At 42.7% G+C, this 26,915-nt stretch overlaps 1 protein-coding gene across 15 annotated transcripts in view; it reads right to left on the reverse strand.

Moving 5' to 3' along the window:
- The window catches only part of LOC105284085 (phosphatase and actin regulator 4B), a 227,287-nt gene that overhangs the window by 117,935 nt on the left and 82,437 nt on the right, over window positions 1–26,915 (reverse strand). For all 15 annotated transcript variants that reach the window (XM_026970287.1, XM_026970289.1, XM_026970286.1 and 12 more), the window contains 3 exons: window positions 23,516–23,680; window positions 22,991–23,089; window positions 20,220–20,567 (listed from right to left, as the gene is read on the reverse strand). In XM_026970287.1, coding sequence (XP_026826088.1) covers window positions 20,220–20,567; window positions 22,991–23,089; window positions 23,516–23,680 — 612 coding nt within the window. The remainder of the gene's footprint in view (window positions 1–20,219; window positions 20,568–22,990; window positions 23,090–23,515; window positions 23,681–26,915) is intronic.

Below are 26,915 nucleotides of genomic sequence, written 5' to 3' on the forward strand. Positions count from 1 at the left end.
TATTCCTGTAAATGCATAATACTCGTTCATCCCTCGATCACCTGAAAGATTCTTAAAAAGTATTGAAGAACAGAGTGAACAAATTCAACAGACGAAAGGGGATCCGGTTGTGGGGTGGAAAACGGACCTCCGACACGAGAAGAGCAGCATTAAGGTAGACACGGCGAAAAGTACGTCCTTATCGCAAGGGCCGGCGATGCACATTACAGACGGTCCTTTGATCTAGTCTGAGATTTACACATGGACCTGCCGTGTGAAACGTGGGACCCATACGTGTGGCCCTTTTGTCGGCGCACGCCTGCGTGCATCTCTACGTGCACATGTACGCGTACTCGTGTCGACCACCCCCGCATGCCACGAAGCTCGCGTATCGCTCTGCGGTACGCGGACGCAGAGCACGTTCGTTGAACTTTGACCCGGAAACGACGGCGCGGCCGCTTTGTGCTTGGCCTTCGACAACAGGTCGACAACAGGAGTACGTACATATGGCACGCCATCGACGAGCAAACGAGAGCGGTAACGCGGATGCTGCTTCTCGAACGTTTGAAAAGAGCGACAACGCCCGTCGTCATCCCTCGAACGCCACACTTTGGCAATTTCAATTATCTCTCGCCGCTTTTTCCGACGGATCTGTACCGGGAGACGTGCGGAACAGTTCGTCGAAGCTCAAAGCTGATTTGAATAAATGGAAGTTACGGGCGGACCCAAAAATCTTCTTGTACAACTTCTCACAAGTGTCAAAGTTATCTCAGAATTATTAAGTCAGAATTATTGTATTTATTCTGCTGCGGCCTAGTTACATCTGCTTTTAAGCTAATTAATTCAGGCATGCTCAATTTCTCTCCTCCGTCTGTATCATCAATGGAAATAGAATCTAGAAACAGATAGCGAAACGCTATCAGTTCGAGGTCGGTTAAACGCGCACGTTAATTCTAGATCGATTATCGGGCAGTCGACGCATGTACGTGCGATGTAGCGGCGATTGTGTAACTAACGGCGGCATCACACGCATGAGAGAAGGAGAATACTCTTTGCCGACTACAATTCCCGAGATGTATCATGCGTTCCGCGGCGGTATTCCTGCGACTCTCTATTGCGAGTTGCAAGAGCTTACGCGTAATTTGTCTGGCTGTGCTATATTATGTTGTTCAACTATATCAGCGTTTCTCATTTCGCGTGTTAGCAGGAGCTAATAATAAATATATTATTAGCTCCTGCTAACACGCGCATATGCATGTTGCAAATATGCAACATGCATATGTAGACAATCGCAGATAGTGCGTAAGTTATTTACGGAAACGCGTAGATATTCTAGTTTTATAATGTCTTAGAACATTACAAATCTTCCAATAATTAAATTTATTTTGGTAATTATGTACTTTAACGGACCCAGCTCCGATGACCTTGAACTTGACCTTGACATATGTTGTCAAGGTCACCCTCCTGAGTGACCTTGAAGAAGTTTTAGCCGTCGCTCGTTGTTTGTTAAAAAGTTATTAACAAAAATGTTTAATGAATAAAGCATAATTTTACGATACCATATAGGTCACGCCGGAATCCGTGGCGTGTACCAGGTGATCAAAATCTGCACGGTGAAATCTGTTACACTGGCCCCGGCGGGGGGGAGGGGCTTTGCCCCTCCCCCCCGCCCTCCCTCCCGCGAAGCGGGCTGAAAACGAGCGTATGTGTCCGGGGCTCCAGTTTCGGAAAATATAACCTAACCAGGTTAGGTTAGGTTAGGTTAAGTTAAAGCAGAGAATACTTTGTATTTAACTGTTTGTGCTTTTGGTTAAAGTGAAGACTACTTTGTACTTATATTAAAAGAAACTATTCTATGTATTAACAATTCACTGCTTTAAATGACTTTCCTTTCTTCGTTCATATATATATTCGTCGTTTATATCTTTCAATATTCAATATTCTTTCAAAATAACTACTATATTTTCGAAATTTCTTTTGTTAATAACTTTTTCATAAACAACGATCGACGACTAAAACCTAGTGCGGGTTATTCGGGAAGGTAACCTTTGTAATATATGTCAGTATCATGTTCTTGCTTCACGTGCACAGCTAAAAATTCGTGCGAAATCATTAAACTTTCTTTGTTTATAACTTTTTAACAAACAACGAGCGACGGCTAAAACTTCTTCAAGGTCACTCAGGAGGGTGACCTTGGCAACATATGTCAAGGTCAAGGTCATCGGGGCTGGGTCTGTTAAAGTACATAATTACCTTTATTTTTTAGAGAGAAACTGTAGCAATCGTTTTTGTCAGTTTCAATAATCGTGATTTTCACGAACAGAACCGAAAAAATACAATCAATATACTCAGTACATTCTCCTGTCTTCGCGACATTCATTAGCCAGAAGTACCCGAACACCCATTTCTATAGCTCGTCTTTATTTTACGTCGCATCAACTGTATCCACTTTCCAAGATACAGTTTCAATCTCCTTAGTAAAGTACTTTTTGCCAGTATTCTCGAGGATAACGTACTCTGAAAGCATCTTTCTGCGAGCTCTCGAAGTCTCTTTCACCAAGTATAAAGTATCGTTTCCGGGCAGACGCACGAAACAACCGGTCCCTTCCGGTTCCGCTACGCGAGTACGATAACTGTAGCCGGCTGTCTTCAAAATGGCCATTTATTCCATTACCGGGCGGAAGATATGAGAAGCTTGTGACAAATTCGATGAATGACGGGACAAATCCGAACAACGGCAGAAAGAGCATTATTAATGATAGGTACTCGATACTCTTTATCCGACACACTGTAATTTTTAAATGCACCAAGTTTTTCGATACTCCACGTTACATTATTCTACACGACAATCACGTATTACTTGAAAACTGCATTCGTGTTCAAAACTTCGATAAATCAAATAAATTTTAAAAACTTTTGGACCGTACAATGACGACACGTGTCATTAAGCTCGTATATTTATGTGGCAGCCATGTGACAGATTTGTTGCAAAATTTTAATAAAGAAATTCTGTGCGCGACTATTTTAGAGGCAGCGGTAAAAAAGGGGCGCGATACTCCATTTGCAGACCCTTAGATCTTGAAAGCATTGATTGTGAAATTAGGTCACACCACTGAGTCATGTATAATCCGCGGCACACATGAAAACGTAGCGGGGGCAAGGGAGAGATAACGAACAGGAGCGTGCAAATGTATTATTAAACGGATTGGAATTAATAAAGTCGTGCTATTAAAATAGCACGATAATCAAAAGCCAATAATCCGATATTATTCTTAATCAAGTTTTGTTTCTGCATTCGACCGAATTGGTGTATAATCTGGACCTATTTCGAGGAGATTACGCAACGAGATAAAGAATGAATAATGTCGCGTCATCGGCGTCGCGCGGCATTTCAGGTATCGCGCCAAAGTGCTTGCTTCATCTGAAAAACGCAAAACGGCGCTTATATGACGCCGAGATAATGAAATTTTATGTCAGTACATGCCAGTTTAGATAAAACTATTGCGCGCAAGTGTCCGGCCTTCTTGTTTATGACGCTGGTCACGCACGTCGTTGACGCCGGCACGTTTAATTAGTAATTAGCGCAAGAGTGAAAATGGGCGAAAATACTTTTAAACTTTTTCTTAAGGGATATTTCATGCATACCGTATTTCTCTAGTGATGACTTCAAGTGCTTATCCAGTCCTCGCTCTATCATCGAATTTTCACATGCAAATGTCGCACGTGTACGCGTGTCTGATTTACTTAATTTCTCCCAAAACTGTATAAAAAATATTAACACATTGTTGACGGTATACTGCGAAACGAATCGAGCCTCAGTTCCCGCAAATTTCGATATATATGTGAAATACCGTAAATAAAAAACGCCGATTCGCGTCTCCCGTCTTCAATGTTTGGCAAATGAAAAACGCCGATTCACGTCTCCCGTCGACAATGTGTTAAGAATATTTAAAAATAATAATTATATATTAAGAATATTTAAAAATAATTTCCAACAATATTATACAATATTACATGAAAAAGTTATCGTTATTATCGTCGATCGGAATTCTACGTGCACGAGCGAGCGTGCTACGCGAGAGGGCAATTTAAATTATAATACCCAAATCGATAACCGCACTATATGCAACGCACGCTAATCCGCGCGCGTAAACGCGAAACCGGAGAACGCGCGTCGCGATGCGCGACACGTGACAATCTCGCGCCACGAGATCGAGGGTCTTCTCCATCCCGTGATGAACGAGCGATTTGTCGCAATAACGTAGGTGTCGCGTTCACGATTTCATGACGGAACGAAGTATCGCGACACGCAAGGTCGTCTATTAGTGGATCGACTGGATGGCACCGATCGTCGTTTTACGAGCTGCCCGTTAGGCCAAGTGGAGCTGTTCGGAGCCATCGGCTGGATCATCCGGCCGTTCTCGGGGTTGACACTTCAGCCACGAGATGAAGTACCTTCAGGCTCCACCAAGCCGGCTCATTGTCGCCGCGCTCCTCCCTTCGGCCGTTCGGAAAGCTCCCCACTTGGACATCGATCGAACCTTCCTGATGAAGGTACCTTTTGCCGAGCCTAAACCGTCGATTAACTACTTTCCCGATGGTTTGGTCCGATCGTATCAATTACGGTTAGTTATTTCGATCGTCGATTCAGTGACGCATCGCCTAGCGTCTACTAATGAGACTCTTGTTCCGACATTCAATATTTCTTGAGTAAATTTATCATTTTTTTTTTGTTTTTTTTTTCATATAATGTATACTGTACTTCGAAGCAATATCTACATGATGACAAATGAATATAAATAAGCGAGTATTCGTCGAGAATTACAACAGCGGAGTGAATCGGTATGAAAAGCAAATTAAACTGACACTGACTGCGGGAAATCATTGCCCGACACAGGTCGCGGTGGTTTTTCCAACGTTCGCTTTGCATGCATGAGCGTGAGATGAAAATCGCGGCGCGGATCGCGAGAGATCTCTCGCGATCTGCGCTGCAAGAACGGTGGGCAAGGGGAGTAGGACCAGAGGGTGGAAGGTGGTCCACGACGAGCCGCGACTGCATCCGCAGCCGGGCAGCATCGGTGAAATTGGGTTACCAGAGCGTTTTCGGTTGACGGGGATGCACACCTTTTCGTCGGCGCATAAAACACCACTGCAGCATCAAACATTACACTCCTCCTGCGATTGGTCGAGAGGTCACTGACTCCGAGACGCGGATTTACTGGCTCGTCCTCGTCGTCGTCGTCGTCGTCGCGCGCTTCCCGGCGACACAAGCTTTCCTCGTCCGCGCTGCAGATTGATGCATCTTTACACGAACTCGCGGATCGACATCGCGATGTTTGATCGGTGACACTCGATTTGAATGAGGTAACTCCGAGTTTGAATTTCGTCAACGCGCTCGTCAACCATGTAATTCGCTTGAGCGATCACGAATGGATTTGCATGCGCACGAAGAACGTCAATGTATCGAACTTTCGACTACCAATATAATGCAGTGGAAAAAGATCATTGGATGAACAGCATCGTAGCAGTCTAATTATTATGAATCAGTAATTGTAATTGAAATAATAGGTATTATTCGCACTGGGTAATACAGATGATTTCTAAAAAGAGATTCACACTTGATACTAGAGAAATAAAATTTCCTGACATTCTAAAGAAATTAATATAATCTATTTACTTATTAATTATTATATACTATTTAATTATTATATTATTGTTTAACCCTAAAGACAAGAGTTGTCTCGCCCGATGCTTTGCAGATATTCCATGTGTACTCGATATTCCAGCACGTGCTCGGGCGACGTCTGTGCAACGTAAACAGGGGCTTATCAACGGGGTGCAGCGTTGGTGACCAAACCGCGATAAGGTACACGGATATCTGCCACGATACCTCGTATAAAGGATGGACTATTACGGACGTGACAGTAAAGGAGGGTCGTGACACTGTAAAACGACTCTCGGTCTGACGTAACTCGAAGCTATAATAATGTTAACTCACTGATCAAATACTGCTCGGAGGAAAAATCCGAAGGCAACAATGGATTTATGACCTAACTTTCTGCGTACATATTCTTGTATATCCCTCTATACCCTTTTATACCGCGTAAATAATTTTTCTAAAAACGGAGTTCCATGTTATCATCGTACATAAAGATACGCGGTTACCATCCGCGGTAGAAGTTAAAGGAGAGTCACACAATTCAAACCTATACACATCTCTCGCCTACGTCTCTTGAAAATGATCAAACGAAACTTTAATCGCGCAGTTTCAGTCACTCGGTGTACAAAATCGTTAATGGCGGGAAGAAAGCGAGAAAAGCGAGGAAAGTGAGGAATTCTCTGAACGCATCCGGGCGGGGTATCCAGTGACCTCAGCTGCTACATCGGGTCGCCGGGTCACGCGGATACCCGGGTCGACGCATGGCACTCTCGGTCAAGGCACTCTCCTCCTGGTCAAGGAAGATACCTCACGACAATGTTCCGGTCCACGTCCAGACTCATCAACGACCGATACTAGCGGAACCAATGATCGCTGGTGTCATGTCGTCAAGCGGAATCGAGAGGGAGATGTCGCGTGACCCACTTCGAGCCGCCGGTCGAACGGCACACTGTGTGCCCTTTTGCACCCTTTTTTACCGCATATCGTGGAGAAACGAAATCGCCTCGTTTTTAAGATTCGGTCACGCAGACAGAATGGAAAGGTCAAAGGGTCCTGTGGCAGATTCACGTTGTACGTACGTGATTCGATATAGGGCAAGAACGCGCGGAACAGCTCGACCAGAAATCCAACTTCGAGTATCACCTCCGGGCTTACTGGTCGCGAACCGCGAAACGGCGGTTCTGCTTTTCCCAAGAGAACGGCGAGTACCAGCGAGCACCAGTGATCATCAGCGAGAAGACGGAGTACGCGATATACTGGTTAGTTCTTGGAGTACACCACGAGTGCACGTTCCAGCATGACGCGAGTCTGACTGTGTGTCAGCAGAGCCTCTCGACGCGCCAACATCTCATCGACACACGAGCAAACGTTTCCTCGCGATGACGTGGTGACGATAACGATGACGACGAGGACGAGAACGAGAGCGATGACGGAGGACGTATTCGCGATCACGCTCGATCCTCGACTACGCGATGGAGTCGGATCGGAGAACACAGCTCTACGTCGCCGAGCGCGAATGGACGCGCATCAGTAGGTCGAAGTGAGGTTACGCGGCGCGTTGAGGTCGGCTGGTGACTGACTCTCTCCGGGCGTCGCGACGCCGACGCCACCTTTGCGCGCTGGCTTCCCCCCAACGGGTGAGCTCAACCCCCTCGTCGGGCCGACGGCTCTCCACCCCATGCTGGCCCTCTCCTCCTCCTTCTCCTCCTCTTGCAGCTGCAACCACCGTGGATTATGCCAACCTACCACCGGATCCGTCTCACCTATCCATGACGATGCACCTGGCGCGCGGAACAACCTCGAAGGTGGCTGACCGACGAGCTTCGAGTTCGATACTTCGAGAATCGCCCCTTCACGAGTACCCGTGACAATTTCTGACTGCTGCGACACGATCGCATCACTCATCACTCCCGCGATCGTTTTCGAACTTCTTAATTTATTCCTGAATTCGTTCTTAAATTCATTTCTAAATTGATTCTCGAATTGCGTACGGAAGAATAAGACAGTAACATGTAAGGAACCAGGAGTGTATTTTTTTCAGAGGAGAAAGACCGAAGATTAGACCGAGATCGTGGATACTCTCCAGAGGGGAATTAAACGGATTTTTGTTCACTTGAATGTCGAAGTTTTTATTCATCAAAGCGGACTTACCGTGAGCGCAGCGCGTTTCGCGTTTATCGTGCTCTCTTGATTACTGGGCCTTTTGATCAGTACCATAATAGGAGAGCGAGCAAGCACTGCTTTCTCCGGGAGGAAGCTTCCTCTAGGATTTATACGATATTGATTAAACTTCCACGAAGGTACGAGATTTTTATCTACGTGAGGAGGTTTTTCCCGGTAACGGTGACCGGTTCATTCTTTCCATTTTAAGTACCTGCTCGCAGAAGTATAATACAAATGACCTACTTATGCAGGAAAATGTATAAAGAACTTCGCGAATATTCGTGGCGCCGATCCTCGGAGTCAAGGAATTAAATGCAGGTACTCGTTAACTTGATGAATCCACGACGACTGCTCGTCAAAAGATCAGAAGGTACGATGATGATCTCCTGACGGGCTGGTAACCGCTAATCAGTCACATGACTTGAATGGGTTAACATGCGCACTTCTGCGCGAACCGCTCGATATTCCCCCCTATCTCGTCATCGCCAGCATGAGTGTGCGTCTACGAGGGAATTCGCATCACCCCCGACAGCTTAACAATTATATGCGCTGTCCCTTTAGAAATCATAACTTTAATTATCATAGTATATAAATTGATGGACGCAGAGATCCCTAATGAAATTTGCTTGAATTTTAACATACAGAATAATATTTCAAGTACTTTTTTTCCACTATCTCAAAATATGAATTATAATAAAAGTATTTGTTATCATAATCGTATTGATTTTGCCGTATATAATAGTTATATAAATTTATACAAAACAAGTATTCCATGAAAAATAATATAGCAAAATACTAGATTCTGCAAGAAACATTAAATCACGAAAGATAGCTCAGTCGGGGAATGTGGAGAGCATAAAGCAACGAAAAAGCTTTCTGAAAATTATAAGAAGCGGAAGTAAATGGTTTCCGCAAATAATAGAATCGTCTTTGCTTGCAACGAACATAAGAACACGAAAGTCGCGAAATTTAATAAGGACAGAGGAATCGCAAGTGAGCTGAGTGCGTACAAAGCTAAGATCAAAGAATATCATGGCTCACCAGGGTGTGGGCTATCAGAACGGTATTAAACTTTCAATTAGAAAAGCCGCAATTAAGAGTGACAAAGCCATGCGCAGACAGACAGCCGGAGGGACGAAAGGTAGAACTTTCACGCGGATTCAGATACTCGAGAAATACTTAAACGAACGCACGAACTTAATAAAGACGTTTCAATGATGATGCAGTTTTAGACGAATTATTATTATCAAAAGCTTACGTATTTTTTAAGTTAAATGTACTCACACAATTCGTGTACGGGAAATCAGCGGTCCCAAAACCGATCTGAACTGGTTGTATAATACATACCTGAAACAAAGAAGAAGAGAAAATGATTTTAGAGATCACGTTATTTGTATCAGTCATTAATATTAAAAATTAAACAATATCTATTTTTCCAGATCCGACGCTACTTAGAAATATCTCGGATCGTCAAGACAAAAATCCATCGTCGAAATATCATGTTGTGTTTTTCCCCCGAAAAACACATCGATAATCCGAGAGGGGTTGTCACCGGAGCAGTTTTATCGTGTTGCCGCGGGTGAAGCGTTGTGCACCACCTCGGTGGCGTATTACGTGCAAAATGTTACACACACATGCACAGGTGAACGTCGGACGAAAAATAACGTGTGACGTTATCGTCACGATCACCTACATGCCTCTTTATATTTAAACGATAAGTGATCGACTCGTACTCCCACGACGGTGGGGCGATTTTCAAAGGGATCGCGCCTCGCCTGGACGACGCGCGTGCAAACATGCTTATAGTTGATCCATATACAGTACGGGGTGCGGGGTTACACCAACGTATCGATTTCCAATTTACCGACTATGTACCAACGCGCGCGCAAAACCGCTAAGTTTATCGCGCCGATGGTGCACGTCGAAGAAATCCAGGGGTAATCCAGGGGTTCTTAACCTGCCGACCGGTGTAAATCCGTCGCAATGGCCCGCGACGTAAATTGTTCGATGTCGCCCAAGTCGACACTACTCGCTTTATTCTAGAGCTCGTTGAAAATCCGATGTCAGTCGGAATTGCTCCAATATCGGTTTGTACCAGTTGGGGTTATATTTGCATTCGAGAATTATAGTAACTCTATCAAAATTCATAACTATAGATTATATAATAACTAGTACAACACAGGCGCGCGCTATTTTATTTTTCACTATTAATAATGTTTTCGAATAATAATATCTTATATCTATTATTTATTATATGCACAATTATCACACTCTACCAAATTGTTAACCTCCACGCGAAGACAGCCGCGCGATGGTAATCTAAACTGAACATAACGCACAACGCGAATCGGGATAACTAATCAGCGTCGCGGAAAAGAGGCAACAATGATTTCGATTTGATTTAACACGGCTTTTTTAAGAGTGGATTTGGCATATTGCGAAGAGGTCTCGACGATTGAAAATCCTTTAGATTTAGAAATGAAAAAGTTCTAGCCATTAAAAGTTTTTTTCTTTTCCGAGGAGTTCTGTGCTATTTATATTGTTATAGATTTGGCATATTGTCTAGAGTTCTCGATGATTTAAAATTCGTTAAAACAATAAATGAAAAAGTTCTAGCCATTAAAAGTTTTTTCTTTTCCGAGGAATTCTGTGCTATTTATATTGTTATTTGGCATATTGCCTAGAGTTCTCGATGATTTAAAATTCGTTAAAACAATAAATGAAAAAGTTCTAGCTATTAAAATTTTTTTCTTTTCCGAGGAGTTCTGTGCTATTTATACTGGTATTTGGCATATTGCGAAGAGGCTCGACGATTGAAAATTCTTTAGATTTAGAAATGAAAAAGTTCTAGCCATTAAAAGTTTTTTCTTTTTCCAAGGAGTTCTGTGTTATGTATATTGTTATCAGTATAACACAGGCGCGTGCTATTTTATTTTTCAATATTAATAATGTTTTCGAATAATAATATCTTATATCTATTATTTATTATATGCACAATTATCACACTCTACCAAATTGTTAACCTCCACGCGAAGACAGCAGCGCGATGGTAATCTAAACTGAACATAACGCACAACGCGAATCGGGATAACTAATCAGCGTCGCGGAAAAGAGGCAACAATGATTTCGATTTGATTTAACACGGCTTTTTTAAGAGTGGATTTGGCATATTGCGAAGAGGTCTCGACGATTGAAAATCCTTTAGATTTAGAAATGAAAAAGTTCTAGCCATTAAAAGTTTTTTCTTTTCCGAGGAGTTCTGTGCTATTTATATTGTTATAGATTTGGCATATTGTCTAGAGTTCTCGATGATTTAAAATTCGTTAAAACAATAAATGAAAAAGTTCTAGCCATTAAAAGTTTTTTCTTTTCCGAGGAATTCTGTGCTATTTATATTGTTATTTGGCATATTGCCTAGAGTTCTCGATGATTTAAAATTCGTTAAAACAATAAATGAAAAAGTTCTAGCTATTAAAATTTTTTTCTTTTCCGAGGAGTTCTGTGCTATTTATACTGGTATTTGGCATATTGCGAAGAGGCTCGACGATTGAAAATTCTTTAGATTTAGAAATGAAAAAGTTCTAGCCATTAAAATTTTTTTCTTTTTCCAAGGAGTTCTGTGTTATGTATATTGTTATCAGTATAACAGGCGCGCGCTATTTTATTTTTCAATATTAATAATGTTTTCGAATAATAATATCTTATATCTATTATTTATTATATGCACAATTATCACACTCTACCAAATTGTTAACCTCCACGCGAAGACAGCCGCGCGATGGTAATCTAAACTGAACATAACGCACAACGCGAATCGGGATAACCAATCAGCGTCGCGGAAAAGAGGCCTCAACTATTCGATAAAAAAAAACCACGAAGTTAACACGCCTCTTTTAGAATAAGAGGATACTCTGCTGTTACTTATCTAACAGTTTAATAATAATAATTTGAATAAATTAGTGCATAAAAGAGTAACGAGTTGTTCCAGGATTGTTACATGCTCTATTTCAAATATAATCGCACTTTCTGAACGCGCTTTCATTCGAATACGTTTCTAGGACTCAATAAAGTTCGTAAAATTCGTTCCTGATGACGGGCCGCGATAATCGTACCAGACGAACTCAGTCGCACGCGTGTCTCTGAGAACCGAGAGGAAAACGGAACTTGAGAATCACGACATCAATCTTCTCAAGGCGGAGCCAAACTTCTCGCGAAGTTCACAAAAGTCACGCGGGTTAGTCGTCCGCTTCAATCGGAGAGCGCTTCGCCTTTCTTAGGAGATCTTACACAACGGTGCCAAAGTTTATCATGCGATCTAAATGGTGCGCCTAACGAATCTTTTTCAGGAATACCTTATGAAAGACGAGCCTGTTCGACGATCATTATTAACTCACAAATAGAAAGGACTATCGAAAGAATCTGACAACCTCGCGAGAGGAAAAGCTGCCACGTAAAGGATCGCAAGGAGCCGAAAACCTCTCGCCGGTGTGCTTGAAAAATTCCAACCGTGGCTCGACATTCTGCTACACGAGGCAGATCTCCGTCTGACGGACGGAGGTATGAATGATATATTCTCCAGCATCTCTCATTCCGCGCCACCCCATTTCACACCACCGCCTGCCATCACTTACCCCGACCCGTCTGCGAAAAGATACTTGCACGAAGGGGGCGGCGGGCGGGGGCTTTGGAAAAAAGTCTCGAGACCAATCCGACCGACGCGGACGTTCGCCGCAAATACGCGTTGCAAAAATTTCCAAGTCGCGATTTTAAACCATGATGGAAGCACTCGAACGGTATAAAAGGATCCTAAAAGGCTAAAAGTTTCTCGACCTCTCGCGCAGAACCGCGACTCTCCTCTGCTCACGTCTCGTCTTTCTGACATCCTGCAATCTGTCGGTGTCGCCTTGATGTCAAAGAGCTTTGCGAGAAAGAGCTTTGAAATTCTACGTGGTGCTTCGCGTGTGATTTACACGTGAATCGATCTGCCTCGGAAAATCTCAAGTGACACACGTGTGGGGAGAGACAAGAGCTCTCGGGGAACTCCACGGGATCGCGTGCTTTCGTTAAAGCACCGTTAAAGCACCGTTAAACCACATGTGTTTTTGGTCAAGTATAGGTTGCGGTTAGTCGAACTAACCTTCGTGTTAGACGTGCCAAACAGTAACCCTCCCCAGGATTGCCTTGGAGTGCAGAGCAAAACCGCGAGAGTTCTTCTCATGGCGATTACGTTACAGAGGTTGTGATAGAAAATCTACGAGGAGCTCCGCGAATAGGGATGCTTCGCCGAAGATACGATTTTCCTGCATTTCGCGAACGTATCGCACTTTACGCGCATGCATCACGTTGCATTTCTCATTCAACTGCGCTGCATGCGTTTCCGGAAAACGTCCCTATCGATCGTTCCATCGAAATGCGCTTTTTCGTTCCTCGGAACGCGATCGAATAACGTCGATCGTGTTCCAGAAACGATAGCCTGTCACACGCGAAATTTTCCATTCGGTTGTGCCCGCAAAATATTTCACACGGAACCGCGATCGATATTCGCGCCGAGTTGGACGCATGTATTTCCTGCGTATCACAAAACTTACCGCTAAAACTGACACACGCAATTTTTTCATATCGCGATGCATTCGCAACACCACGATCCAGTTTTCAAACACAGTTATTCGACCTTTGTTGGTAAAAAAGCCAAAATCCAAACTATAAAATTTGATTCTGTCTCGCGCACACATTTAATACAGAATATAACAGAAATAATAAAATGTAGAAAAAATTCACGTGGACAGAGCTAACAAAGCGTTACGTTAAATATTGTAAACGGCTCGCGCCACTTCTGACTGACATGATTCGCCGAGTAACAAATCACGGTGATAAATGACAAATGAAATGGGAATAAAGCTAAAAACGATGAAAAGAAGAACGTGGCCGTATGGTCACGGTGGAAACCGCGAAGAACATGTTCCATCAGAGAGCGCTATAAGGGAAGTTGACGCCGTAAAGCAGAAATGGCACAGCACGGAACACGTGTCGGTGAGATATAGAAATCCCGTGCAACTTTGAATGTGTCTGCCTGCCTGTCTGTCTGGTTCCCGCAGGACTCTTGGGAGCGGCGCGCCGGAAGCTGAGCGCGAAAACTTTTTCCGCTCGGCCGGTAGGCCGCGTCGAAACTTCGCGCTAGGATGTGACGTAGTATCACCGAGCTCTGGACGGAATCCATTTCCTGCCTCTCGCAGACGAACGATGCGCAAAATATATAGGAGTTGCTGAAGCTGCTACGTGGCCGCGTTGCAAATCACGCTTTCGCATTCCCATCGATGCGCGAGACGTACGTCTCCGGATTGACGTTTCTCTTTGCGGAACACAGCACACCTCGCATTTATTGCCGTCGTTCGCTCATATTTTCAAAAAAGAAAACAAAGACATAGTCGATTCGTTTTCGATCACTGTTCGGAATGATACACGTATTTTTCAAATCTCTGCGTCGAACCACGCTGCACGATTTTTCATTTCGAGAATCGCCGCGAGAGCAAAAGTATTGACGAAGAGAAGGAAGGGGCAGGTCATTTGATCGAAAAAAATTCGAATGGTCTCGCTAGATAGATCCCTTCTACAGACTCCGCCGTCGCGCGCTGCAAGTGCTCTGAAAGAGTTAAATCGCTGTCGACGTTAAGTGAATCTTCCTGCCGTTATCGTTGCGATTCAATTTTCCACTTTATCCTTAAAACCATCCCTGCGTTACATTAATGGGACCTGAAAGGGACGTCTCGCGAGCCAAACTCCATTTTCTGACCGCAACTTTCATCATGCAGAATCGCGTGCGCTTCATTATTCTTTTTAATATTACTTTTCTCCGCGATTCGAAAGATGAGAAAAGATCGTACGTGAAATTAGCGATGCGTTACTTTGCAGTTCTTTAGATTGGACATGTTAACTGTGTATATCTCACAACACGTAAGAGAAAATAACTTTTTTCATGTGCATAACAGTGACGTATCGTCTCGATGAAGTCGATGCCGCAATATCGCGTTATTGACATTTTTCGGCACGGCGAACAAATCGGAACCGATCGGAACCGCTTTCGTGAAAATAATGGTCACGAGGCACGAATTGCAACGCGCGCACGTCAACAGATCGATACCGATATCGATTTCCTGTAACTCTTCCGTAAAATCGCTTTGACGAATGGCTGCCGATAATTCTGCGATAACACGAGGCATGTCTCGCTGTCGCGAAACTTCACCATTTATATTCGCAAAAGTTTCGTTTACATGTGTGCAAAACGAAAGTTTCGGGAAACATCAAAGGGACTAATTTCGGGAAATTAATCGTGGAAGTAATGAGCGCAATGTAACTTCAATTGTCGGAAGTTACAACGGCGTTACTGTGTGATAAGATTAGCGTCGCACGGCTGCGATGCAGATGTACGAGATCGAGATCCGAGATACTCCGAATTTACTGAAAGGGAGAATTGCGAGAACCACTAACGTGCACGAGCGGGTGAATTTCGTCGTCAACGTCGGCGTAAGGCTTCACGACGGCCCTGCGTCAATATCGATCCGTGAGTTGTCGCTCTCCTTCCCTCTGTCTCTGCGTCTCTGACTCTCTTTCGTTCTCCCTGTCTCGCCGTCTCTTTGCGCCGAGAGCCTATACGTTACGGAAACTATACCGCACGACGGCTACACAGTCGGGAAAACACGAGCGTTTTCCCAGTGAAATATGCACATTAGTACGTTCCTTGTTTCTCAATGCTTGAATTATTGAACGTCTCGCTCGTGTCTTCATTCGTTTCACGATATCGAACACGAAAAATCTCCATTTTGGGGTCGTTTAGTATATCGGTGTGGTATGTAAAGATTTTAACGTTTCAGATGATTAAAGTATCGATTTCCTATTTATTAACGACTGAATCATCAGAATTGGAGTCATTAGTTAAATGAGGAAATTATTGCGTTGATGAAAAAATGTCAAAAACGTAGTAAACGTGTATGCGGAGTTAAGTTTGAAAATTCCACGACTGTTTAATTACAATCTTTGCATCGTTCTTGAATTAGGAGGAATTCGACGTGAAATGAAGCAAGATAAGAAAATTCACAAACAGACAAATGATCCACAATCGTTAATTAACAAATAATCAGATTGAATCGAGATGTGACTCTTGCTACGGCTATCGACCGTGCGACGATAGCCACGGTCGAGTCGGTTCGACTCGGGAATGAAAAAATATATTGCCCGCCGCGGAGCAGACACATCCGGCTGAACAAATGGCGCTCTGTTTTTTCGTTTTCATTTTACGCACCCCTCATTGTCGAGAATAGAAAACAATTTACGCGAGGCTCCTCGCATATTTCTCCGATTCCAACTCTTCCACCGAAGGCAATTTCGTGTTGGTTCCATAAAACCCGACTCGCGACGAAAAATTCTTCACATGAACGCTTCAACAATTCGTTCAGGTCCGAAGAATCCAAATTTCTTTTCAAGAGAAATAATAATTTGATGATTTGCGGGAAAGAGACGGAAAGATCGCGTTACGAGACAACAGATTAATCCCCGCGCACTCCGGGGTGCGAGAACGCGATTAGCGATTCGGTGATTCTCGGTCGCCAATTTGAGTCCTATCCGCGGGGCATGGGCTTCGATGAAGGGTGAGACGGAGAAGGCTTCGTAGGCTCTCGTCGCGCTGCTCGCAGGAACGTATCGATCGCCGTTTGCGCCTATGTTTCTTGTCCGCGAGACAAACGGGGAACAGCGCATAATACCGAGCACGGCCGCGTATACACGACACTCCGCTCCCTGTTTGCCCGCCTTTCGTTCGTCACGAACGTGTAATTTGCACCCCCGCCGTCTTCTAGTGTTTAGCGACGAAGAAAATCCGAAAAAGTCTAGCACGACACCGCCGTTGGGCGCAGACGTTGCCTTTATGAAAGCTTCTCGCCCTTGCGAATTTCGCTCAAGGCCCCCTCTTTTTTTGTTCGCGGATCGTGAGATGTTTAAAAATACTCAACTCGATTATTGAGAAACAACGGCTAAGTCTCTCTTACTAAAATAGAGGAGATCTTTTCCCTATGGAGAGAGAAATACATCAATCGACTGTTGAAGAGCAAATACCTGTTAAAAATCTGTAAATGTTAACACGTCGGGAAACATATAAAGCAAAGGGAAACTACGAAAAACTCGAAGAGATTTTTTCATCCACGCACCCTGCTACTGTCGCAATACACAGAAGGTTGCCGTGAATAAAACATCATGCGCAGAACGAGGTCAATTTCGCGAGAATTATTGCGGATTTACCGTTCCCACAGTTTTCCGCTTTTCGCGCGTGGTGAGTTCACGCCGGCGAGGATGGACAAATAATATTATTTCGCCGACCGACACACGTGAGATTAGCCCAAGAAAACCCCGACGGCGGCAGCAACGAGGGAGTGGTCGCTGGACATTAATTCCGCAGACCCGCCATTATTCAGGTCTCCACCTGTAAACCCCCAATATATTATCGAGCGCACATGATACATGGTATGACGGTGCAATGACGGCCGCCCATAATCCCGGTCCTTTGAGGACACGGGCTTCGAGGGTCTATAAGTCACCGGGTAAAGGATTTAACAAGAATATGCGCATACAATTGCGAATTCTGCAAGATCTTGGCCAAGAGCACTATTCCTCATTCAATACTATAATTACTATAATCGTACATAATGCAATGACACAGCGATTAAATGCTCGATATAAACTTAATAATAGTTGGAAAAGTGTGCATTCAAATATTTAATACCAAATATTTTCCATGAAAAAAGAAGAGCGTTAGGAGCTCTCTTAAAGAAGGATTGAAAGCAGAAATTGTTAAAATTGAGATCGCAAAAGTCTCGCAACACCACATACACGGGGTAACATGCGGCGTTCAGTTCCGCGCTCGCTCGCCGCATTCCCCTCGAATTAACGACTTGCCGAGGCAGCTGGCCCTTAACTCTTCGCCCTGGAATAACCTGTCACTGGTAACAGGTGCTAGAGGCTTATCGCACCGGCCCTAATGCAGTGACACGACATAGCTGGTTTTTCGCGCGCGAGAAAAATGCGTTCGATGCGCCTGTGTCAGTGCTACTGAAATATTACGCCCACTGCAACGAAATATCTTTGAAAGCACGGTTTCGCACTTCCCTTTGAAGTAAGTCACGGCGGATAGTGCGCTGCGCCGAGAGTTCTCGGGAGGAAAAGGCAGAAGGCTCGGATGTAAGGGATACAGAAATGTATTTCTTTCTCTGTCTATGATACTCCCGCGGCGAGTAAAAGCATCGCCACCGCGAGCGGAAATGTGAAATTATCACGTTTCTCCAATGGCCACTCGGTTGCAAACACAGGGATTATTAAGCTCAGCAGAAGCATCTACATGTACAATAATTATCCGATATGCGAAGCGTATAATTGGATGCATTTTAATATCGATATTTGTTCATCGTATAAATTGAGATATTGCTTTCTGGATACTTCCTACATGTTGTATGGTACACTCTGTTTATATGTACGCGATTTAAGTACATGTTGAAGAAAATTTTTCACACTCTATGTATATTTTGTTTATATCTGATTTCATTTCTAAGGAACAAAGAAATGAAATAAAATTTTATTCTCTCAGCATAGTGTTACATGAATGAATAAAGTTATTTATACAGATATCAAATATCTAGTATTAGTTTCATATTCGAACTATTTTATGTCTGCCGTTAGGAAACGCTAATCCGCGCGAGATTAAATTGTCCGAATCGCAACAGGTAGCCAGGCCATCAAAGTTGACTAGTCGACAAATACCTGCATACGAAATTGACAATGAATAAAAGAAAAAGTGCATAATAATGTTTCCTATAAAGTTATATGAAAATTTCGCGTTGGTAAAGTCAATGTCAGCTGCGAATCGTACCAAGGGTTGAAAACGCAGACTTCTGTGGAGTTTGCGGTTAGAAATAGTCGAAGGAAACTTGCGATATCGCATTACGCGTGTGGATAATGATTTTTACGGCTTCAGTTTAGAACCAAGAGAAACCTGATGACCTTGTCCGAGCGGTGCATCTGCTACTGAATGTACAAGGTGGCGTTGCAAGGAATTAGATTGGATTGCGGAAAGCTAATTTACGTGCATGCGTGTCTTGTCTGTTTACAGATCTAAACTGTATATAGAATGAAACATATAGAATTATATGTAGGAATGTAGAAAGAAAGAAATATATAAAGATAGATAAGAGAATAAAAGATATTAAAAAGATAAATAAAAAATATTATAAAAACATTGTGTGGAGTACATCAAAAATGATAGATACAAGAGATGCAAAATAAATCGAATTATTAAAAGTATTTATTTTCTTTAATATCTTTCACTTTTGGATATTAATATATATAAATTAAAATGAAAATAGTATATATTCAAGATAAAAAGATAAACGTATTTGCAGTCGAAATTTGGAACGAGTACACGTCATCGAAAAATCCAGTATTCACCGAAGAACTAGACATCATTCGATTCCAACATACGATGGCAAAATTTTAAGCAGATTCGCGCAAGAGATGAATTCTATGCGAACTGAAAACCAATATCGGGTTAAGGGAATATTGTATTACCAATTAAAATTGGCTTTTACTGTTCTGATGCATCCTTATATAATTACTTATTCTGCAGACCGTCATCCAATTAATTTTAAAACTATGTGTCAATTTCCGCAAAAGTAAAATCTGGGTCAAGCTAAATCTTATCTCGTAAAGCATTGATCAATAGTTAAGATAAGTGACATAAAAGGAATTCGGAGTCTGAAAGATAATCGGAATTCAAATCTTTCGAAAATCGATCTTTCATGGCGCGAATCTCTCTATTTCTAGAAACGAATAAATAGTCACGTTGTAAATAATATGTTATCTATATACGCTTGAATATTTTTCTTAGAAACACCGTTCCCAAATGAAATTGTAATATAAATTGTAGAAACACCGTGCGGAAAATTACAAGGTAATTCATTGTCATCCGGTGTGCATACTCAGTCATCGAATGTATAACACAATTCTAATTAGAGCCTTCACACAAGAGATCGCCGAAAAGGCGACGCGATTCCGACACGAGGATTCCGTGAGAAATTTAGCCGGCCGCATCCGGCACAATGCAGATGCGCCGCGCGATTGTACCCGGTGGCCCATTAATGTTACCTCCGGCACATGACGCGTTGTAATTAGGTCGTCGCTTACGTTCACAACGTAGCGCGCGCGCGTTCAGGCGCCCGGGATGATAAGAGCAGAGTCCATTATGCGATGATCCGCAAACTTCGTTTCAAAAGGCCCGCTCGCGTGTGCGCGCGCCCGCGTCCGCGCAACAGCTGGCCGATTTGTGAGATTCGACACCTCGAGCGAGAAGCGGAAATCGCGTCGATCTGCTCACGTTTCTTACCTTGTGTGCCACCGTTGGATTGTCCAGTCTGCTGCGGCATCCCAGGGTACAGGGGCGAAGGATGGGGCGACGGTTGATTGCTGCTGGGGGGTCCTATACCAGAATGCGGATTGGCAGTCGAGGTCGGCGTGACCGAGGGCACCGCTTGCTGGGATTGCTGGGATTGCTGTGCGTTACTGGCGGAGGTGGGTGTTACCACGGGGGTACCGTCGCCACCCCCAGTGCTCACGGTGCCGCCGCATGGTTGCTGCTGATGCTGCGACGGCGGCTGTTGCTGCTGCGGCTGCTGAGGCGTTTGCTGCGGCGTAGGCGGTTTTTGCGCGTCCGCCGCCGGATCGCTTATCGTTTCTGCAATGAGACAGATCGCGCCGGTCTTGAATGTTAATACGTCCGGAAGGAAGCGGCGCCCCTGGAATACGGGGCGGAAACCGATCGTTTTTCGTCTCACCCTGCGCTGGCACTCGAACGTGATTAATCCGCGAACATCCGCGAGACAGTCACGCGGAAATTCGCGCGATATCGCACGCGGTAACCGCGAAAGGGCCGAACCCGAAGACATACCCGGCTTCATTAATCAATGCGCATGTGACGGAAACTATCTACAACGAGAATGCGGAACAGCGTCACACTTGAGACAAGATGGTGCAACAAATAAAGAGGTGTTGGATTCGGAAAACGGACGGATCGAATATTGATTGCATTTAATTCAACATACGGAGCCCTAGATGCATCGATCTGGGTAGAATTTCAAAGCTCAACGAGTTTTTCGATGCGTAACCGAGGTCTCGCTCGGTCACGTTAGAACTCGGAATCAGCGCGGAATCAGTGCGCGGAGCGTAACTACGATCGCGCAGTCAACGCGATGCCACGATGCCATGGATTTCAGTCACGGTGCCAGATTGATTCGGTTCACCGCGGAAGTGACCGCAATGAGTATGAATTCCGGACTGAATGTGATAATTACCTATAATTTAAGCGCTTCATCGGTCCCGATTGCAGCCATAAGCAATATATGGAAGCTTTATATGACACGATTACGCAGAAAACATTTTAGATATTAAACTATCGCACGTGGAAATGTAGGATGGGCGGAATAGTTAAAGCGGTACTCATCTGAAAAAGATTTGCTTTCCATATGTTTCATATCGTTTGCTTCCAGTCTTTACCACAATTCGCAACGGATACTTCTCCGAATGTGTACAAGACATGTTTGTGCATAAAAAACTCTTTACTATCGACTTTTCGATATTCGATTTCGACGTTACATCGGATAACGTCGAGTTTTTAATGTAGCATATCAATATCTGATATTGCTATCGGTCACTTTCTTCCAATGTTCATAATTCCTACATGATCCTGCTATGTCCCAGTTTGTTCATGCCTCCATTAATTTCGCGGTTAACTTAAATGAACGTAATTCTCTCCCTCTGTCCCTCTTTCTCTTTCTGTAATACCCAGTGAGATGACGTACGTTGATAAATAGCTCTACAGCATTGTCACCGACTACCGTTGACGAGAGTTCCGCAAGTTCTTGCGATAATCCGGCGAAACTGCGAGCGAAATGCTTTAATTGCGAAAAGTGGAATATAAGCGGCGCGCTCCCTCAAACCTTCCCTCGAAAAGTACGGATTGTTCGGACGAGAACGATGACTGATGGCGGAACTCGCGGAATAGTTTCGGAATCAATAGGAATCCCCAAGATTTCCTTGACGAGATATATACAACAGCTAACTGCCATTGTTACGTGCTAAGTGCCGGGAAGATGTATTAATCACTCGAGAAGTTTCGCAATTCTCGTGCGGCAACGGGAATTAAAGAAGCCTCCTTTCTAAATCCGCCTCCTCTCCACTAATTACGCCTCGTCGCGTGTCCTCGGACATCGTCGTGCAGGATGTCTCGCGTTAAATTGGCTTCTACGTTTCTCTAGTAGGCATCAAATAGGAGAATCGTCACTAATCATACGTTTTTGAGAAAATTAAATAATCGTATCAACTGTGCTGAACGAAAACTCGTTTCTCGAAGCTTTATATAAGTCGGCATTTATATCGTGAATTTAATGAGAAAAATTAGATTCTTTATCGCTTGTGTTGTATCGCTTGATCAAACGGATCAGCTAACTCCACGCTCTAACAGCCGGCGAAGCCGCTTTAAAGTTTCGTCGGTAAGAAGGAACGCACCCGTATCGTGTCGCGATAACGTTTGCCAGCACGCGTTACGATATCTGTGATACAAAAACGTAGATATAATAAGGGATGTGTCTCAGGAAACGGAAACGCTGCTTCTTGCGAGCGAGTTAATTCGGCAATTAATCGCGTTATTATGACGCGAAGCTGGTACGGCTGGTAGCCAGCCGCGATTGCGGAAATTGAGTTCACGTCTGCCACGGTAACGAGCATAAAACGCAATTACGACATTGGACGGCGAGGGCTGTCGGCGCCCTGGCACTCTGTTTCTCGTTTCCTGTGCAGCCCGTCGAAGGGCCGGATATCATTTTCGGCGCGTGCTCGGCCAGGTAAACGAACTCGAAACTCTGTCTGGCGCGCTTGCGAATTTCAGCGTGTGCGAAGAAAAGGGGTACCATCAGCCGCAAGGGATGTAACTCGATTGAACGTACGGTTCATTCGATGAGCAATGCTACTTTGAGGTAATTGCCGTATCTGTTGTTCTACGTTCTACCTTGGAAAGTTGGTGTCGAGGGTGGTATTGAGAAACGTCGAATAAAGTGATGAACAACGACACAAAAAGTGCAGAAAAGAAATGCGCTCACTCACCATTTTCCAGAAACGACGTCGACCGTATCACGGGCAGCAATATCCCCTTCTGCACCAACTCGTCTCTGCTGGCACGCACCGAGATTTTTCTCTCGAGAGCTATTAACAAAGGCAAAGAAAGCAAACGCGAACGTTATTATGTTGTTTGCCTTGTTATCTCTGCAGCGCAGTTATAAATAGTATGATTATTTTCCCAGCACGGTATCGCATGTGGTAAACGTTTGAAATCTTCCCGTGTGTGATAATTTGAAACGTAAGAATGATTAAAACATTATTCGTAGAATACGTTATTATTACGTCATACGTGCATAATGTAAACATTTGTGTATCAAAATTATTAACGTACATTAATTTGGTATGCAAAGTGCAGCATCGTTATCTCGAAAACAACACGACGCGGAATTGAATTTTAAATTCTTTCTGTTGCACAAGATTATTAAGATATTTTTTATTTATAACATTTTCAATTATAAAACGTTTGGATTAATTAAATTATTTATCATATAAATAATTTGATTTGCTTACATAGTGAAGCGGCTTCAAATTTATCCGATTTCTTTTTCCGCTTCCACTTCCAAGGTTTGAAGAGTCTACCGAGGGCCGAGAATTTACTTTTTCTTTCCAACGGCGGCGTTCTCGCACCCGAACCCAAACTGTTTGTCCGCAAAGCAGCACCATTCTGCTTTTTCGCTGCAACAGGAAAAAATAATCTCACGTTAATTTATAAATGATTTTTAAAGCGTCATAATTATGTTTCTAAAAATACGAAATTTTTATTTTTGAACATTTCCGAGTTTTTCCTATCTATGTAAATGTTAAGATATCCAGTGCTTCGAAAAAGAGCATGGAACTAATATTATCTACAATCACACTACATGCAATTATCAATCTAGGATATGTTATCCAGATTCTGTCCACTTTTCCAATAAAACAAAGGGTAGTTTCCTGTATTACCCGCGTTTACCGACGAGGGTGAAGTTCTCATCAACCCTCTTATCGGCATCCGTAAGGGTGGAAACGACCAAACGACCATCGACCGAAAAGGATGAATTTTATTGTTTATTTGACATAAAAATCAGTTTTATTTATTGAAATTTATACTATTTGCTTTACTTTAGAAATTTAAATATTAGAAATTCAATTTTCAATAATAATCTTCTATAAAGAAAGAATCTTATCAAGTAAGACAAGTAAGGTGATGGTTATGTAGTTACACTACTGTTCCTGCAATAACAAATTCATAAAATAGTCTAGCATGAAAAATTTAATGCGAGTCTATTTTCCTCGTGCCATGTATATCCAGAATCTCCGCGCAAAATATTTCGATTTCTATGTTAATATTTCAGAGAACGGAAAATGTCATGTCGCATTTTATCAGTTGTTCTATTGTTGACTAAACTAAATTTTTATAATTTACATAGCGTAAAGATAATTATATATGATAGGTATTGTCTCAAAACACACAATGTTCACGTATAAAATGATAATCAAATCAGTAAATTATGGAATGAATGAATTTAGCATTTATAGAATACCTGATAAAATACATTCCCAAATGTATATATTAAACCATTTAATTATGATACAATTGCTATATAATTATTATATAATTAAATAAACAAATAATCTTCCATATAGGTACTGTACGTACGATCAACACGGAATTAATGTGGGGTTATTAACAGTGACGGTAGCTAAATTTATTTCGACTGACTGTAATATTATGCACGTTCTCACATTTGTATTCCCACAACAAAGGCAAATAATACAGCTAGTTTTATTAGCGCATTCAACATGAAACTCTAAATTTTATTTATAAAAAAAGTATTTTTTATGAATTTTTTATGTGAGGCGACCTTTTTTATTTCACTTTCAATCTTTCAATTCTCCTATTTTTGAACTGATCTCATTGCCAGACTGCAGCGTCACCATAAAATCAATAAACTCGACAACGTTACCCCATAGATAATTTAATGAATTGTCCGTTGCACTACTCTGAAACGTTATCCAATCACGAAGAGAAAACGAAGTGCTATAGTAAATTTAGCTGTCATAGGGAATAAAACAGAAAAGATTTATTGATGTCGAAATTCATCATAAATTGATTACTTGTGCAAGACACGTGCTTGAAAAATCAATATTATAGCAAATATAACCAAATGCTAATGGAAAGAATGACACGAACAAACAAAAATTAATTTTATGTTAATAAAGCATCACGACGCTTTTTCAGAAACGTTTGCAATCATCACATTCTTAAATATTAAGAAAGAAATGGAAAACTAATTGACAGTTGTATCAATGTAATGCGAACATTCAGTATTTGAAAAAATAGCACAACTGCTAGTGCCAACATTGTCAGTAACTTTCAAACTCTACGTCAGAAGGAAACGATCCAGGCTATCGCCAAGGGGAAAAAAATCTCCCATATGCACAGTAATAAACAACCCACGTCGGGCTGTTCGCGTCATCACTCACCCTACGCTGCATAATGCAGAACCCCCGTACATCTAGGGAAAAAGTTACGGAGCGCGAAGATGGAACGGTGGCGAGGATGAGATGTGATGGAAAGAGAAGCCGCGTCATGTGTGGCTGAACGCTATCAGACGGCAATTCTGAGGAACCCCCCGTGGAGCAAAACGGCCGATAACGTGCGGTAGGGCAGTTTTGCGGCGTAAAGTGGTGGCGGCAACCGATTACAGCAGCTTTAAGCACCCCTAAGGGACACCCTCGTGACTCCGGTAACGTCTCAGAGAGCAAACTGCGCGAGGTGACTTTCGATCGCGAATAGCGGTGTAGGTCAAAGTCGCCTTAATGGCGATCGCTTAATTAGCTGCTGGTTAATCCCCCGCGACAGCCGGGAAAAGTTGCGGCGAAATAAGCATCGCATTCGAAAAAGCGATTCCTCGATCGAAGTAGCACGCGTGATAAATTGAACAAGCTATTTTGCCGAAGCGAGCATGATCCATTAAAATGATAATTAAAATGATAATAATAATCGGCGTTTTTCCGATAGACGAGTGAGGAAAAACAAAATGTACGCGTCCACCATTTTTTAAAATTACACGACTATTTTCCTTGTCAAAGTTGAAAGCATTGCATTTTTTATCTGAGAGTTTCATTCAGTTTAGAAATGTCAGAAGTTATTCTGAATACACGCGTTTAACTGATGATAACGTAGAGAATGAGGCTGCACTCTAAGTAATCGAATAGACGGAGTTCTAACGCAAGTGCGATACAGTGCGGTAGATTTTGCTATAACTTACACTTTTCCTTTTATCTCACGAAAGGAAGGATAAGAGTATATCGACTCCGATGCCGAAGTGGAATAATTGACGCCACAAAGCACTTCCGCTGTTCCACGAGGCCTATTCACGCGCGTCGAAGAGCGCCGAGAGTTGTTACGCCACATCTACTGTCTGCAGACAATGGCAATATTAACGCAATAAACTGTATTCGCCATTGTTCGTCATCATACAATGTCTCATAACAAGATCATATTACTTTTGTCACAACCAGATAAAGAAAGTAAAAATAAATTTCACTCAGACCTTGTCTTATGCGATAACAGAAACATTTGCGTAAAACTTGAGTTGAGAGCATCATGTGATATTTAATTGCTCATTTTTTCGTTCATATATTCACAATTAATATCTTGATAAAATAAGGTTTTTAAATAGCCGATAAAGATTAATAGCTACAGAGATTAGCTATTAATTCGATTTATTAATCTACTTAAGTTACCAATTACTCATTAATCTTTTTGAAATTTGCAACGAGTTGATCCTAGGTAGATTAGTCAATAATGAAGTTTTCACGAATTATTGTAGCACGAGGGTGCATGGCATTGCATCACATTTTGTAACCCTTGAATTGGAGCAATTAATGTGCAAATGAGGCGTAACAGACGCCGAATGTCGGCATA

This window comes from Ooceraea biroi, chromosome 6 (genome assembly GCF_003672135.1).
Source record: "Ooceraea biroi isolate clonal line C1 chromosome 6, Obir_v5.4, whole genome shotgun sequence".
Classification (NCBI taxonomy): Eukaryota; Metazoa; Arthropoda; class Insecta; order Hymenoptera; family Formicidae; genus Ooceraea; species Ooceraea biroi.